This window comes from Chrysoperla carnea, chromosome 5 (assembly GCF_905475395.1).
Source record: "Chrysoperla carnea chromosome 5, inChrCarn1.1, whole genome shotgun sequence".
In the NCBI taxonomy this organism is placed as follows: domain Eukaryota; kingdom Metazoa; phylum Arthropoda; class Insecta; order Neuroptera; family Chrysopidae; genus Chrysoperla; species Chrysoperla carnea.
Window position 1 is genome coordinate 59,451,019 of NC_058341.1, and position 17,031 is coordinate 59,468,049.

A 17,031-nucleotide genomic window follows, 5' to 3' on the forward strand; every position below is an offset into this window, starting at 1 on the left:
TATATTCAGTATAAATTTTAATAAAAAATAACATAAAAGTACATCTCATTTATTGCCTTTTAAAAATTGATAAACGTATGCAAAATCTTTGTTTCCAAATCCATTATTCGATAATGTTGAATAAATTTGATGTGATAGAGCTCCTAAGAATATTGTTGAATGTGTATCTGTTGCTGCATCTTGAGCCAAACCTAGATCTTTTAATACTAGATCCGTACTAAAACCACCTTTATAATCATTGCTTGATGGTACATTTGGTAGCATATTTGGTACAGGATTGTATGAATCTGATGACCAGCATCGTCCAGTTGATGTATTTATAATATCCGTTAATGTTTTTGGATTAAGACCTAATCTACACATTAAAAAAATACATTTATTTATTTTTATAGGTTTAGAGACAATTTTGACTGAGTTCGTTTGCCTCTTAGACTATTATTATTTAAACTCAACTAAGGGTGGAAGTATACAGGTTTTTTTTTTTTAAGTTGAAATATGCTTGAAACTCGAAAAATAGCTTTTATCGATAAAAATGCTTCAAGCAAAAAATGATGGGTGTCTAAGCACACATCTTATAAGCAGACATTATAAACTTGATCTATGTTTTCAAGCTCAATGAAAAGCTTACTTTACTCCATAAATAGTTATCGATAGATGAACACTTTAAATTAGAAAGTTGCTATTGATTAAAAAAGTAACATTTTTAGTTTGAAACATTTTCCCACAAACCGTACAGTTTAGCCAAAATGGACTCAAAAGTTTTGCACAACAAATTCGATGTCAAAAGTGAATAGCTAATATTTTAGATTAGTAATTTTTTATATGGAGCCAACTTAAGTAGCCTGTACACTGTATATTTGTTTTCGGATACTTTTGGGTACCCCGTCAGACCATTTTTATTCAAATGAGCTGAAGTTCGGTATGTATGTTTGGTTACTAGGTGAATCGATGCTAGCTTTTTTCAGCAACTGGAAGTGGAATGGAAAATTTATATATTTTTTGTCATTTTTATCACCACACATATCTGAACAGCCTCTTAAAACTAAGCTAAAGCGTTCAAATTGCAAAATCCAAATTCAAGGTACTTAATTGTCGAAAATATCTGTGCAATTTCTTCAAAAATATAATACAGGACATTGCTTTCTTGCTTTCCAGTTGTAATCAGGCTTTTGAAAGGCAGATACATTTTAATTTTCAAGATCATACTTACTTAATTCCTAAATTCAAACATTCTGATGTTCCAATCATGGATATTGCTAGCAACATGTTATTACAAATTTTAGCGGCTTGACCACTTCCGACATCACCACAATGTACGGCTCTTTTACCCATGCTTAAGAGTACTTTTTCCACACGTTTCATTGTAGATTCGGCACCACCAACCATAAATGTTAAAGTTTGATTTTCAGCTCCAATAACGCCTAAAAAACAAATAAAGTAAATATTTTATTTGTTTGAAAATTTTACTTACAATTTCACTCTTGATATCCCAAAAATAATAAGGAACACAAGTGAAATTTACAAAATTAAAAAACCGCAGACAAATTTTTCGGGTACGGAACCCTAAACTCGCACTTGAAACATAGCTAAGAACATTACCTTTCAAACGAAACGAAAAAAAATCAAAATCGGTTCATCTGTTTAGGCGCTACGATGCCACAGACAGATAGACACACACACATAGTGGTCAAACTTATAACACCCCTTTTTTTTAGTTCGTTTCATCCATAATTCTATTAATTTTTCGATCAACGTAATTCGAAGTTTTGTCATTGTAAAAATTTTCTATTCTTACCTCCTGATACAGGTGCATCAATAAACTCCACATTATTCTTATTTGCGTGTTCAAAGACTTTTTTTGAAACAGATGGTGCTGTGGTCGAAGAATCTACTAAAATTTTACCCTTAGTAGCACCTTTTAATACACCATCATCACGTAAATATGTGTCTAAAACGATATCATTGTTTGGTAACATTGTTAGAACCACTTCAGACTGTTCTGCTACTTCTCTTGGATTTTTACAAACGGTGACTTTACTCGAATGTGATTTTAATTTATGTAATACTGTTTCAGATAAGTCGTATACAGATAGTTCATGACCCTAGAAAATATATGAATAATTCAATTTTTATACTTCATAAATAAATATAAAAAAAAACAGAAGAAACAACAAAAAACAATCCCGTGGCGCAAGAGCTCCGGAAACTAAGAGAATTTCCTCTTAAGAATCTTCTAATAAAATCGTAAACCTTCCAATAAAAATATATAAAACTTAAATATGGAGCCAACTTAAGTAGACACGCTGTATATAGCTTTTTGCAAAGTTATTTTCTATAGCAAAATTGCGAACTAAAAATGTTTAAAAATGTCTTCTAAATAGTATTAGTACAATAAAAGATGTTACAAAAATCGGCTAATAAAGGAAAATGAAAGAAAACCGTCCGTATTTGTCTAAAACCTCATGGAATGTGTTTCTTAGATGTCAAATATCATTAGTAAGGCATCAGTTAGTGGTGCAAATGTTTCTATTTGTTAATAAACAATAAGTTGTTAATTCAATGGAACGATCAATGTTCACTTAAAAAATTAGTAAATAGGCAACTTGAATGACGAAAATGTTAAACGTTTGTCAAATAATCGAAAACTATTGTACATGTATAACCTATACGTAATTCAAGTTGCCTATTTATTAATTTTGTCAACTTATTGTTTATTAACAAATAGTAACATTTGTACCACCAACCCATGCCCTACTAATGATATTTGATACCTAAGAAACACAATCGATGAGGTTTTACTGTAGCAGCTAACGGAGATGGTCCTAAAATTTTGTTTACAGCATTATGTCGTTGCAAACTATATCTTTGGAATTTGTCTTGCAAAAATATTTTTAGATGCATGGCGCTAGTAATACCTTAAAATGTGATACCTGGCTTAATATGCATATCGTATTATGTAGAAAAGTTTTTTAATATCCCAAATTCTACGTTAACGTATATGTTTATATAAAATAAGTGAAAACAAACAGTTGACTGAGTTAATTGTTAAAATACCATGTACAGACAGTGTTGATTACACAATCGTTTTTTTTAACGTCATGTAAGTAAAGAAAGATAAACAAACATACAAAGTAATAAGAGTATCTTTCTTGTCACTTCCTCAGTGGATAAAGCAATATGCTAACAAACAGATACATAATATATGTAACGTATAAATTTAAATTATATGTAATACCTGTATACATATACTAATTTGCGTTCTCACCGGTAAAAAGTGATGTTTAGGAAAAAATGTTTCAAACAAAAGTTGTTTAATTTTTGATAAGGAACATTTTTTACACTTAAACTTTTGTTATTTCTCTAACGGTTTACAAGATGGTCCTACAGACCCAAGACCCAATTGAGCTGTGTGCTTGCTCATTTATGAACTCGACTACAATTTTTTCGTCCTAAGCACGCTTTAATTTTAGCTTGATATCTCTTTTTTTTTTGAGTTGTCGTGTTCACGTACAGACGGACGGACAGACAGACGGACAATCGGAAATGGATTTTATGAACATCCATAATAAAATTTTGTTCGTAGCACCAATATTTTTAAGCGTTACAAACTTGGGACTAAACTTAGTATACCTTGATATATTTCATATACATGGTATAAAAAATCATTGCTGGTTAACCGATTTTCTTTTTTCTGAAATTAATAACTTGTTTCATAAAAATGTATAATTATACTTACATTTTTTAATAGATTTCGAGCCATATGGTTTCCCATATTTCCAATACCAATAACCCCCACATGTGACATTTGCCGACTGGAATCTGCGGAAAAATAAAATTGACTGATATTTTGTTAACAGAAACACAGAAAATTTACAGTTATCCTATACGAAAATTAAAGATATCGGAATCCGAATCGAGCAGAATTTTTTGGGTTAAAAAATGATCATGATTGTTGATTATTATGATTTTATTCAATGTGCATATCAAACTTAAGCCTTTACTCAATTTGTTGACCTTGATTAGATTGAGCTATGCAGAAACAAGTTTTTTTGGGTTTAATATTAATAATTGATTATTCAAGGTACTTCACATAAGTTTAACCGTTCGGGTTCAAAAAATCGTTCTGAATTTTAGGAAAAGTCAATTACTGATATTACTTAAGAAAAGATTATGGCAAAAATGGTTGATAACAATACTTATAACAACTTTTGTTCCAAACTTTTTTCGAAATTTTGCATATTTAAAAAGTTTTAGGATTTCCAGAAAGAAATTTTAATGTTGGAAATGATTTTTTTTTGATAATGTGACTCGAATTTTTAACATCTTTTATTATTTCGTCTATGATTGACAATCCGTATTTAACGAGATTATTGACTTTGCTGTAAAAGGCTGCTGCAGGTTTTCTACAGTGCCGCGCATACCAGACCAACTTAGCCACTTAATTTGAATATCTATCGATCTAAAGGAAAACTAAACTCAGCGTATTAATTTATAACAGTAATTTTAAACCATAAACGCGATTAAGTGCTTGTATCTATAAAGAAAAGATTTCAACAGATGCAAAACTTTTCATATGGAATTTGCTGTTTGAGATAAAAAATAGTCAAAATAAAGAAGAACTAATGCGAAATTGTTGTGTACTGCAAGACAAGTTAAGAATCAATTTTAAATCTGATATTGATTGAGATTTGTTGTGCGATGAAGTTTTAGGTTTGCAACACTATCTCGAAGACAGTCAGACAACACCTATCGAAACATTAAACTTTATCAAAAAGCACAATCTTCAAGAGTTACATATCAGTGATGGGACGAATGTTGTATATTGTACATTCGCGAGTGCGAATGTTTATTTCCAATATTCGCGAATGCAAATGCGGATGTTAACTTTCAAATGAAGCGCTCGCAAATTGTTATGTAATAACTTCATACATTTAATAATACAGTAGAGGAAAAGCTGGGAAACGATTTTGATTAAACTTTTTGTAACGTGTTTATAGGACTCCAAGGAATATTCAGCCAACTTAACCTAGTAATAGAAGAGCATATGGCTCCAGCGGGGGCATATGTAGCATACATTTTTTTTGAAATGCGTATTTTGACTTAAAACTGTCATCTAGTAGTTATTTTTGATCGCTGAATACGAATCTGATGTCAGGTTACACAGATTCGGTCACATTTAGATGGATAGGTAGATTGTTTAGAGAATGAATTGGTAAAATAGCTTATTATTAATGATAATAATGTTTGTTTAATTCAATAAAAAATACTAGCTTGGCCCGTGATTAATTCCGCTTCCGTAGTTAAGGTAACCCGTGGCTATCCTGTACTCGTGGCTAAAAACAACAAACAACAAATTTTGTAGAAAAGTGGTGGAAAAATCAGTTCTTAAATTAATATTAGAAGAATATGTATAGAGTATTTGGAGAACGTCTGTAAAAACTAACATGTTTGCCTAATACTGTTTCGAGTATTATATGTCTAGAATATTAGGAGAGCACCTCTAAAAACTAATATGTTTGCCTAATAAACTTATTTGAATTTATTTAAATTTATGATGATATTTTTTCGTTCAAATTATTGACCTAGCGTGTTTTTTTCTAAGCGGTACATTTTTAGACCGTGAGTATATTTTTCTTCAAACCTGCACATAATAAGCTTGAAAATGAGAGGTGGAATCATAGAATCTGATAAAGAAATAAGAAAGATAAGGGTAGGGCAGAAAAAAACTTGCTAGAGTAATAATATATACGATGGTACAAATTAGAAATATAGTCAAATAAGTATACCTAGAAGAGCGTCAAATGCATGGCTCGCCCGAGGCGTCAAGATGGCTAAGGCCGGCCGACGGTGACACGGATGGTTTCACCCTGTATAAATCGTAGTAGCCATAATATACTAAGTATTAATTTACAAAAAACATCTTTCTTTTCGAAATAATTAACATAATCATTAATTTGACAAAAAAAAAAATCAGTGAAAACTTGCTTTCCATACTTAAACGTTTTCTTTTTAAATGCTTACGAATATTAATATTAATAAATTACATTATTATACTTACTTTTAAATAGATTAGTAGTAATTAATATTGTTGGACGAAACATTTTTAAAAATAAAACTTAGATTATAATAATTGAAAACAAAAAAAAAAAAACTTTTATTCAGTTCGGTGGTAATTTAATAATTAAATAAAATAATTTAATTTAAAACAAATCGAAAACAATAATTATTATAAATGTTTGTGACCTTAAAACATTAGGTCATCAATACTTATGATTTAAAATTTTATTCAAAATAATATTTTATAATTATACATATACGTATGCAACTTTGAAAATATACTAACTAGAATTGGCAACAGAGTGAGAAAGAACCATCTCTACATACCAAGATGATTGAGAAGGATAATAAATGACGAAACATGATTATTAATACGCATGTCTTAATATACAATATATTATCTTGGCGCATATTTACAACATAATAATTTTCATTTAATAAATATTATTTCATAATTAAACTTTACTAACCTGTGATACAAGTCTACTTTAAAATATTCCTTCCAAATAAAACAATATCTAACCATTTTATAGATCTTTAACACAGAATTAATTAAACAAACAGAAACTATTGAAACAGCTGATTTCCGTCAATATGATCATGCGCAGTGAATATCATTCTCTCTTATTGTGTTTCTCTGTCAGTTGTTTGAATATTGTATTGTTGTCTTTGTTAATCTTCTCTGTGAAGAAAAAATGTACATACTTGGTATACGTTAGCCCTATCTAGTAAAATATATAATCTAAGGTATGCAAATGATGAAAAAGTGTTAATATGTGACGTTATTAAAGAGGCTTGTTTTTAACATTTTATAATATTATTATTATCAGTAATGTTTAATTTATTTTTTACAACGCCCACTCGGGAAGTAGACTTTTCGAGCGCTGTATGTCACCTTCAAAATACACAATAATCGCATACTTAACTATATGTGTTTCATAAACGCACATGTTCGGTTATAGGTGTTTCATAAACGCACATGTTCGGTTATAGACTACATAATTGTATGTACTACTGACACGCCATCTGTACTAAAAAAAAATAAGTAATCAATCTTAACCCTCATTTATTAAAGTTACCACACTGATTGTGTCAAACGCGAGTGTTACATACAAAAAAACAAAATTAAAAATTGAAATTAAAATGAACGAGCAATAAAAATTTGTATGCAATAAAATTTAAATTTAAAATAAGTAAATAAATCATTTCTCAAATTGATAAATTTCTCTCAAAGTCAACTTCCCGAGCGATTGTTGTAAAAAGTATTGAATGCTACTTGCGGAATAACTAGCAAATATGACAGTCGTGATTACGGCATTCGCTCTAAGGTTATGAGACATTCTTATGAAGACTCGTGTGGTTGTCGCAACTCGCCTACGGCTCGTAGCGACATCTACCACACTCGTCTTCATAAGAATGTCTCATAACCTTACGCTCATGCCGCAACACCACGACTGTCAGATTATTTGCTAGTTATCCCACTTGTAGCATTAATAACTATTATCAGTGTTGTTTATGAAATTATGAAATTAAAAATATAATCAATAATAAAATATTATTTTTGGGATGAAAACTTTTAGCTGGGGAAATACTACAGGTTATATAGAAGCAAGTTACTCTTGTCCATAATGTACAAAATTACAGGAGGTATTTTATTATACCATGTATATATGAAATATACATAGTATATTAAGTTTCGTACCAAGTTTGTAACGCTTAAAAATATTGATGCTACGAAAAAAATTTTGGTATAGGTGTTCATAGAATCGCCTAATTAATCCATTTCCGGTTGTCCGTCCGTCCGTCTGTAGACACGATAACTCAAAAACGAAAAAAGATATCGAGCTGAAATTTTTACAGCGTACTCAGGACGTAAAAAGTGAGGTCAAGTTCGTAAATGAGCATCATAGGTCAATTGGGTCTTGGATCCGTAGGACCCATCTTGTAAACCGTTAGAGATAGAACAAAAGTTTAAATGTAAAAAATGTTCCTTATAAAAAAATATAAAACTTTTGTTTGAAACATTTTTTTGTAAACACCACTGTTTACCCACGAAGGCGTTAATTAGGTGCAAATTTTATAATATATATAGTAATATAGGAATATCAGTTGTGTGTGTGTCTATTTAAAAGTGAATACCTTTTGTTATTTACGTGACGTCAAAAAAACAAACGATTGCGCATCAACACTGTCTATACATGGTATTTCAACAGTTAACTCAGTCAATTGTTTGTTTTCACTTGTTATTTAAATAGGTTCAGTATCACGTACTGAATGTAAATGCACAAAATCCTTACAAAAATAGCCGGGGGAGGTGTCTCCATTTTAAGGAACACCGTTTTAGGCTATATCTCCATAACCGTGCACTTTATACCAAAAATAGTAATAATCTTTATTGTATGTAATTAAATTAGCTACCTTTTTTGTAAAACAATTTTTTTTTGTCTCACTAACCGTTTATGACTTATACTATGAACCGTTTATGACTATGACGTTTTACTTATTGACTATTTGACCGATATCTCTTCTAATATTTGTTTAAACAAGAAAATGATAATAACTTAACTTTTAAATTTACAAATTTCCTAAAACTTTTACTTTAAACTTATTTTTCTAAAATTAAAATTTATGAAGCTATAACGCGTTTAATACTGCAACAACCGGTTGCAAGATGAATAAAAAAGAGGTATACATAGTGTAATAATAAAAATTCAATAAATGTATGAAAAATGTTAACGTTAGTGACATAATTAGCAATAAATAATTTGCCTTCTTACCTGCAAAAGCAACGATCACCCATTGAAATTTTTTAAATATTAAAATTAACTAAAAAGGTAGGAAATTTAATTATCTACAAATAAAGTGCACGGTTATGGAGATGTAGCCTAAAACGGTTTTCCTTAAAATGGAGGCACCTCCCCCGCCTATTTTTGTAAGGATTTTGTGCATTTACATTCAGTACGTGATACTGAACCTATTCGAATAATAAAATAGCTCCTGTAATTTAATGCAGAAAAAAATCCTCTGTAGTCTGAATTCAGACTTAAGTAACAGCTTATTTGTTCTCAATTGAATATCAATTTATACCCTATTGGAATATTTATAAATTTTCTTTACTTCATAGATAAGCTCGTTATTTTAAATTAAATAACAAATACGTGATGAAGCTTTTTGAGATATACGATATAGGGGTGGTCGAAGAAATTCATTATACATTGTCGCACCGTGACCTTCAACATACAATGATTTATTTGTAATTATAAGCTGGCAAATAGACCAGCCATTTAACTTATTTCTTACAAATTTGGGACACCCATTTTTTTCCTAGAATGTTGGGGGAGAGTTAGTGATTCATAAAATCATAAAAATTAGTCAAATGGCTTCGCCTCCCAAAACGATGTTCTACACTAGAAATGCAAATTTTTGTACATATGTCAAAGCTATAATATAACAAGTGAAAACAAACAATTGACTGAGTTAATTGTTGAAATACCATGCATAGTCAGTGTTGATTTCTTTATCACATTACACATACAAACATGTGACACATACATAACTGATAATCAAGTATAGTATATATTATAAAATTTCCGCCTAATTGGCGCCCTCACGGGTAAACAGTGATGTTTACGAAAAAATTTTTCAAACAAAAGTTGTTTAATTTTTGATAAGGAACATTTTTTACATTTGAACTTTTGTTCTATCTCTAACGGTTTACAAGTTGGGTCCTACGGGCCCAAGACCCAATTGACCTATGATGCTCATTTACGAACTTGACCTCACTTTTTACGTCCTGAGTATGCTGTAAAAATTTCAGCTCGATATCTTTTTTCGTTTTTGAGTTATCGTGTCCACAGACGGACGGACGGACGGACAACCGGAAATGGACTAATTAGGTGATTTTATGAACACCTATGACAAAATTTTTTTCCTAGCATCATTATTTTTAAGCGTTACAAACTTGGGACTAAACTTAATATACTATGTATATTTCATATATACATGGTAAAATTATTGTTATTTGATTGAATGGTGTCCAAAAACAGGGTGACAGTATATATTGAACTGTATTTTGTTTTAACCAGTAACTATTATTGATAACTGGGAGTTGCAACTCGTCAAATGGTGATAATAATTCGTACTAGTTAATATCAGAAGAAGACCCGAATTCAGTAGTTACAATTTGTACTTGTACTTACTAATTTTTAAGGCCAATAAAACTATTCAAATTCAAATCAGATAAATCCCGCCAACTGGCAATAAAATTAATGGGCTGTTTTTTCCGTAGTTCCAATTTTAAACCACCTGATTAATATAACCCATTAATATAACCACAAAAAAATCAACTAAAAAATAAATGTAATTAATAAATTAATTATACTTTCCCAAATGATGAAACCGTGTTTAATGTGATTCCCAAATTAATTAGATTAGTCTCCATATAAACTATTATCAAATAACGTAAAAATGGCGAAAATTGAATTTTTTACCTTCTAAGTATACGCTTTGAAAAACTAATTAATTACATGAAAACTAATCAGTCCTAAATAATAAAATTATATTCCTAAATCTTCCCAAACGATTCCCAATTGAATAAGAATAGTTTTAATGAAAAATAAAGCTTAACATTTACATAAATTAAAAATACAAAATTATTGTCAAAGAAGTAACATTTGAATATTGCCGCCATTAATATAACCACAAAAAAATCAACTAAAAAATAAATGTAATTAATAAATTAATTATACTTTCCCAAATGATGAAACCGTGATTAATATGATTCCCAAATTAATTAGATTAGTCTCCATGTAAATTATTATCAAATAACGTAAAAATGGTGAAAATTTAATTTTTTACCTTCTAAGTATACGCTTTGAAAAACTAATTAATTAAATGAAAACTAATCAGTCCTAAATAATAAAATTATATTCCTAAATCTTCCCAAACGATTTCCAATTGAATAGGAACAGTTTTAAGGCAAAATAAAACTTAACATTTACATAAATTATAAAATAAATTATTCAGTAATATTTGAATATTGGCGCCATACTGCTATATAACAATTAATGTACGGTTAATTAACATAACCTATCAATTAACTAAAAAATAGGTGTAATTAATTAATTATACATTCCCAAACTCTGAAACCGTGTTTATCGTAATTCCCAAATGATTTCCTTTCGAATAACATAAAAATTAAGTGGATTTAATTTCCTACCTGCTAACTATACGCTGAAAAAAGAATCATTAATTACAGGAAAACTAGTATTTCCCAAATTCTAAAATTATATTCCCAAATCCTCCCAAACGATTCCCAAATGAATGGAAATAGTTTGAGTGAAAAATAACAATTTTACCTGCTAACTATACGGAGCTATCAGAATCATCAAACTTAAAATCATTCAAATCATTGAAATAACTTTGAGGTTATAACATGTTTACATAAATTGTTAAAAATATTTTATATAATCAAAGATTTATTTAATATTTTACTTTGCAATAAAATTTATTTTAAATAATAAATTTCATTACAATGGACCGTGTACGTATTACATATGAAAAATCAGATACCAGTAGTGATATGAAACCTGAAAACATTCATGAAAATGATAAAAATTCAATTAAAATCAACTGTGAAAATAATATTAAAATGGAAAAACAATTAAATACAGAATTTATAATAAAAGAAGAAATATTAGAAGGCATCGATGTCAACATGGAAAGTGGACAAATTGAAGAAGGTCTGGAAGATGAAAAGTATTCAAGTACAATCATCAACTTCGAAAATATTAAACTTGAAAAACAATTAAATACAGAGCTCATAATTAAAGATGAAGCAAATTATGAATCAGTACAAGATAATTATGAAAAAAAATCATTTTCATGTGATATTTGTTATAAAAGTTTTACTCATCAACATTATTTAGTTAAACATAAACGAATTCACACCGGAGAAAAACCATTTTCATGTAATATTTGTAATAAAACATTTACTTGGCAACATCATTTAGTTAAACATAAACGAATTCACAGCGGAGAAAAACCATTTTCATGTGTTATTTGTAATAAAGCATTTACTCAGAAAGGTTCGCTAGTTTCACATATACGAATTCACAGAGGAGAAAAACCATTTTCATGTAATATTTGTAATAAAACATTTACTGAACAACACCATTTAGTTTCACACAAACGAATTCATAGTGGAGAAAAACCATTTTCATGTGTTATTTGTAATAAAGCATTTACTCAGAAAGGTTCGCTAGTTTACCATATACGAATTCACAGAGGAGAAAAACCATTTTCATGTAATATTTGTAATAAAACATTTACTGAACAACACCATTTAGTTTCACATAAACGTATTCATACTGGAGAAAAATCATTTTCATGTGATATTTGTAATAAAACATTTACTCAGAAAGGTTCGCTAGTTAAACATAAACGAATTCACACCGGAGAAAAACCATTTTCATGTGATATTTGTAATAAAACATTTACTTATCAACATTATTTAGTTTCACATAAACTAATTCACAGCGGAGAAAAACCATTTTCATGTGATATTTGTAATAAAACATTTACTCAGAATTGTATTTTAGTTCGGCATAAACTTATTCATACCGGAGAAAAACCATTTTCATGTGTTATTTGTAATAAAGCATTTACTCAGAAAGGTTCGCTAGTTTCACATATACGAATTCACAGAGGAGAAAAACCATTTTCATGTAATATTTGTAATAAAACATTTACTCAGCAAAGCAATTTAGTTGGACATAAACGAATTCACACCGGAGATAAACCATTTTCATGTGATATTTGTAATAAAACATTTACTTATCAACATTATTTAGTTTCACATAAACTAATTCACACCGGAGAAAAACCATTTTCATGTAATATTTGTAATAAAACATTTCGACAAAAAATTTCTTTAATTGGTCATAAACGTATTCATACTAAATAAAAATCATTTTAATGTAAATTTGTGTAAATAAGGTTTTTTTGGCTTAAAAATAAAATAATAATTTAAAAAATATCAAAAACCCGACTGTTGAATAAAATCTGAAAAGAAAGAAGCAGGTTCTGGGAACTGATTCTAGCGATAAGTCAAATTTATGCATGGCTATGATTGAATTGTTTATTTATATTTTAATAATGAGTGAAATAACAAAAAAATAAATTATTTTAACTTTTGAGACGTTTGTACTCTTATTTTTGTTGAAATTTGACATGTTATATACCACCAAAGAGCTCTAGAATCAGTTCCCATGGTGAATCGTTTACATAGCGACTTGAATCGATTATTAATCAATATAATTTTTACTATTAACCAGGAAATGGACCATTTTTTCAGTACCACTACCTTACTTAAGGATGGATACCCAATATTAAATTTGAAGTTATTTTATTCAATTTAAAGTATGTTGAAGAATAAACTCCACTCTTTCGATTACATGGAAAAAAAATAGTACTTTTCCGTGGGTTTAAGAGAAATAATCGAAATTGAAAGCGTCATTTAACTCCGGGTTATTTTTCCCGGAAGTAGTTTAAGTTAGAAAAAAATTAAAAAATATGATACGTAAAATTGAACTCAAGTAAAAAAAAACTAATTTTTGAAAACTATGCACTTTTTAGAATTATTTTATGCAAAAAAAATTGGTCGTTACTGTTGTTTTTGTAGAAATAATTGAGTTCAATTTTGGGAAAGTCATACTTTTATGTCATTTAAATGTCATTATGACATTATTTTATGAAAATTTCAAGTCAAATTACATATTTGTTTTATGATAAATAATTAATTAAAGATACAATATTAGTATGTATGATTCTCTATAAAAATTAATTAGATGTACTGCCGAATTTGACATGGCATCCATCCTTAATAGTTGGCAATAAAAGTATACTGAATAAACGCCATCTTTCACAGTTGTCGCAGTGTATATTGGAACGCACCCTTTATTATAATATAGTCATCGATCATAAACCTTAAAATCATTCAAATCATTGAAATAAAACGTTTACATAAATTGTTAAAAATATTTTTCATAATCAAAAATTTATTTAATATTTGACCTTGCAATAAAATTTACTTTAAATAATCAATTTCGGGAAGACAGTGAAATAAATTACAATGGGCCGTGTACGAATTACATATGAAAAACCAGATACCAGTAGTGATATGAAACCTGAAAACATTCATGAAAATGATAAAAATTCAATTACAATCAAATGTGAAAATAATATTAAAATGGAAAAACAATTAAATACAGAATTTATAATAAAAGAAGAAATATTAGAAGGCATCGATGTCAACATGGAAAGTGAACACATTGAAGAAGGTCTGGAAGATAGTTTTACAATGGAACATGGCGGCAGAATTAAGAATGAAGTTCTAAACGATTGTTATTCATTGGAATGTATACCAACTAAAAATGAAAAACTGGAAAATTCAACTACTTTAATTAACTACGAAAATATTAAACTTGAAAAACAATTAAATACAGAGTTCATAATTAAAGATGAAACAAATTATGAATCAGTACAAGATAATTATGAAAAAAAATTATTTTCATGTGATATTTGTAATAAAACATTTACTCAGAAAGGTTCGCTAGTTAAACATAAACGAATTTACACCGGAGAAAAACCATTTTCATGTGATATTTGTAATAAAACATTTACTTATCAACATTATTTAGTTTCACATAAACTAATTCACAGCGGAGAAAAACCATTTTCATGTGATGTTTGTAATAAAATATTTACTTATCATTATAACTTAGTTTCACATAAACGTATTCACACCGGAGAAAAACCATTTTCCTGTGATGTTTGTAGTCAAACATTTACTCAGAAAGGTTCGCTAAATAAACATAAACGAATTCACAGCGGAGAAAAATCATTTGCATGTGATGTTTGTAATAAAACATTTACTCAGAAAGGTTCGCTAGTTAAACATAAACGAATTCACACCGGAGAAAAACCATTTTCATGTGATATTTGTAATAAAACATTTATTCTTAATAGTATTTTAGTTAAACATAAACTTATTCACACCGGAGAAAAATCATTTTCATGTGATGTTTGTAATAAAACATTTACTCAGAAAGGTTCGCTAGTTTCACATATACGAATTCACACCGGAGAAAAACCATTTTCATGTAATATTTGTAATAAAACATTTACTGAACAACACCATTTAGTTTCACACAAACGAATTCATAGTGGAGAAAAACCATTTTCATGTGTTATTTGTAATAAAGCATTTACTCAGAAAGGTTCGCTAGTTAAACATAAACGAATTCACACCGGAGAAAAAACCATTTTCATGTGATATTTGTAATAAAACATTTACTTATCAACATTATTTAGTTTCACATAAACTAATTCACAGCGGAGAAAAACCATTTTCATGTAATATTTGTAATAAAACATTTCGACATAAAACTAATTTAATTGTTCATAAACGTATTCATACTAAATAAAAATCATTTTAATGTAATATTTAGATAATTTTTCCTTAAAATATATTTGTTTATTTTTTGTTGATAATTTTTGTAAATAACGTTTTTTTGGTTTAAAAATAAAAAAAAACAAGTGAAAACAAACAATTGACTGAGTTAATTGTTGAAATACCATGTATAGACAGTGTTGATGAAGCAATCGTTTGTTTTTTGACGCCACGTTAATAAAAAATATCTCCACTTTTAAATAGCTACACACACACTGATATTCCCATATTAATGTATACTATAAAATTTACACCTAATAAGCGCCCTCGTGGGTAAACAGTGATGTTTATAAAAAAATGTTTCAAACAAAAGTTGTTTATTTTTTTATAAAGAACATTTTTTATATTTAAGCATTTGCTCTATCTCTAACGGTTTACAAGATGGGTCCTACGGATCCAAGATCCAATTGACCCATATTGCTCATTTACGAACTTGACCTCAGTTTTTAGGTCCTGAGTACGCTATAAAAATTTCATCTTGATATCTCTTTTCGTTTTTGAGTATCGTGTCCACAGACGGACGGACGGACAACCGGAAATGGACTAATTAGGTAATTCTATGAACACCCTATACCAAAATTTTTTTCGAAGCATGAATATTTTTAGGCGTTACAAACTTTGGACTAAAATTAATATATTATGTATATTTCATATATACATGGTATAATACTATGTATATTTCATATATACATGGTATAAAAATCAAAAACCCAATTGTGTTAAATAAAATCTGAAAAGAAAGAAACAAGTCCAGTAGTTTACATAGCGATTTTAATCGATTATTAATCAATTAATAGATTTAGCTTGGTTTCATTTTTATCAGTGTTTTCAGAAAAAACTTCCCTTGCAAAATATGACTCTTCCTGACATCTATTTTCGAAGAAAACAAGTGAAAAGAAACAATTGACTGAGTTAATTGTTGAAATACCATGCATAGTCAGTGTTGATTTCTTTATCACATAACACATACAAAAATGTATAGACAGTGTTGATGCGCAATCGTAAGGTTTTTTGACGTCACGTAAATAACAAAAGATATTCACTTTTAAATAGACACACACACAACTGATATTCCTATATTAATACATACTATAAAATTTGCACCTAATTAACGCCCTCGTGGGTAAACAGTGATGTTTACAAAAAAATGTTTCAATCAAAAATTTTTTATTTTTTTTAAGGAACATTTTTTACATTTAAACTTTTGTTCTATCTCTAGCGGTTTACAAGATGGGTCCTACGGACTCAAGACCCAGTTGACCTGTGATGCTCATTTACGAACTTGACCTCACTTTTTACGTCCTGAGTACGCTGTAAAAATTTCAGCTCGATATCTTTTTTCGTTTTTGAGTTATCGTGTCCACAGACGGACGGACGGACGGACGGGCGGACAACCGGAAATGGACTAATTAGGTGATTTTATGAACAGCTATGACAAAATTTTTTTTCCTAGCATCATTATT

The 17,031-nt window shown here is 28.9% G+C and overlaps 2 protein-coding genes across 2 annotated transcripts; one reads left to right on the plus strand and one right to left on the minus strand.

The window, feature by feature from the left end:
- Positions 1 to 6,082, minus strand: LOC123299877 (3-hydroxyisobutyrate dehydrogenase, mitochondrial). The gene is made up of 5 exons (XM_044882275.1): positions 6,059 to 6,082; positions 3,737 to 3,819; positions 1,796 to 2,102; positions 1,211 to 1,421; positions 1 to 355 (listed from the first exon to the last, which is right to left on the minus strand). Exons 2-5 carry the CDS (start codon positions 3,803 to 3,805, stop codon positions 46 to 48), a joined length of 897 nt encoding a protein of 298 aa, XP_044738210.1. The 5' UTR covers positions 3,806 to 3,819; positions 6,059 to 6,082; the 3' UTR covers positions 1 to 45.
- A 5,508-nt stretch (positions 6,083 to 11,590) lies between these two features.
- On the plus strand, positions 11,591 to 15,492 carry LOC123301263 (zinc finger protein 2-like). The gene is made up of 3 exons (XM_044883998.1): positions 11,591 to 11,960; positions 12,129 to 12,823; positions 14,183 to 15,492. The coding sequence occupies exons 1-3, from the start codon at positions 11,591 to 11,593 to the stop codon at positions 15,389 to 15,391; spliced, it is 2,274 nt and encodes a 757-aa protein (XP_044739933.1). The 3' UTR covers positions 15,392 to 15,492.
- Positions 15,493 to 17,031: the final 1,539 nt, after the last annotated feature.